Here is a 1,552-nt window from a genome sequence, read left to right on the forward strand (position 1 = left end):
GAGAGGGGGGCATGTCAGGCTGAGCTCCCTCTATGGGGGGCCCCTACCTTCTGGATGAACGCGGACAGGTTCCTGAACTGTTCGGGTCCGTCCAGGATGCCGTGAACGATGATGAGGGGTCTGAAGGCGCCCGCGCAGCCCGCAGCCAGCAGCAGCATCAGCAGCACTGCGGAGGGGCCCCGCGGGGCCCTCATCTCCACCCACTCAGGGTCTACCGGGGGGTCCATGGCAGGACGGGGTCTGCTGTCTGCTTCTGTCTGCAGCCGGCGCGGAGGATGAGGAGGGAGGAAGTTGGTTTAACTTTCACTCCAGCAGCTGCAGCTTCTTCCGTTTGAGAAACACGAAATGAAAAAAGTTTTAATCTCATGAGTTCATTGATCAGACCGCGGCGCGTGAGGAGCGTTTCTGCTGCAGCTTCCATCCAACAGCAGGAAAATATACTGAAAAGAAATTAGAATCATAATGAGAGAAACGCCAATCAAAACGTGAGCGCTGAGATCAAAATAGCCGCTCCTGTTTCTGAACATTTTATTTTTACACGTTTTTAATAAAACATCAAAAATAAATAATTCACTGGACTTTATTTGTCTTATAACTTGGGAAACAAAGTCCAGTGTTTTATTTTTTTTTTACTTTTTAGGAATGACTCTGACCTGGATGACTGAGAGTGTTCACCAGCATGGGGGGGTTAGACACAAAGAAAAACAGAAACACAAACTGTTGGTCGCCCCAACTCTGGGACCCTGAGCCCAGTTGAGATGACATGTGTTGTGAATTTGCCGCTAATAAATAAACTGAATTAAATTGAAATGAAATGCAGGGAGGGACTTTCACTGCTCTGATCTCCTGCCAGTGGAATGACATAGAAATTAAGCTGAAAATAAAACAACAAAACAACCAATAAATAAAAATTCAGTGAAAGTGAACAAATGAGAGTAAGATGTTGAACCGGGCTGGAACAAGATTTAAGCCTGGACTAAAATGATGGCTCCTCTAGAAAAGCAAAAGGTCATGATGTCACCAGTGACATCACAACCAGCCAGTGGGTCTATAAGGCTACAGGTGACATGCACTGTAAAACCCAATGGTGCTTCTCACTAAAAGAATTAAGTTATTTTTACTCAGTTCAGCTAAAAAGTCTAAATTACTTTTATAAACTATGTTATGTCGGTTCAAAACTAACAATGTGATATACTAACTCACTTATAATAAGTACTCATACGCTTATGTTTGATTTTGAGTAGATTTGCTTTAAACTGTTCAAGTAATCATGACTGATTAAGACAAAAAAAAAAAAAAGCCCGTCTACATCATCACTGAGTTTTGCACACGGCGCCAAAGAGTTTTGCCCGGACTTCTCGCATTTTCTGCAAACTTCGAACCAGACGAACTCAGCACAGAGGGGAGCTTCAGTGACTACGTGAAAATATCAAGGTAAATGTTTTTTCTTGTTTAAATACATACACAGAGATTGCAACCGAATTTATCAAACGACTTTGTCAACATCAAGCAGAAAAACGGAGCTTGCGAGCACATCTCCCGCCTAAGGTTG

At 43.5% G+C, this 1,552-nt stretch overlaps 1 protein-coding gene across 1 annotated transcript in view; it reads right to left on the bottom strand.

Annotated features, from left to right (window-relative positions):
• LOC119798297 (lysosomal thioesterase PPT2-like) overlaps positions 1-312 on the bottom strand; it is a 4,926-nt gene extending 4,614 nt beyond the window's left edge. The window contains exon 1 of the mRNA XM_038307691.1: positions 48-312. Within this exon, the coding sequence (XP_038163619.1) occupies positions 48-227 (180 nt within the window). The 5' untranslated portion in view covers positions 228-312. The remainder of the gene's footprint in view (positions 1-47) is intronic.
• Positions 313-1,552: the final 1,240 nt, after the last annotated feature.

This window comes from Cyprinodon tularosa, unplaced genomic scaffold, assembly GCF_016077235.1.
Source record: "Cyprinodon tularosa strain WSP-4 unplaced genomic scaffold, ASM1607723v1 ctg618, whole genome shotgun sequence".
Taxonomy (NCBI): domain Eukaryota; kingdom Metazoa; phylum Chordata; class Actinopteri; order Cyprinodontiformes; family Cyprinodontidae; genus Cyprinodon; species Cyprinodon tularosa.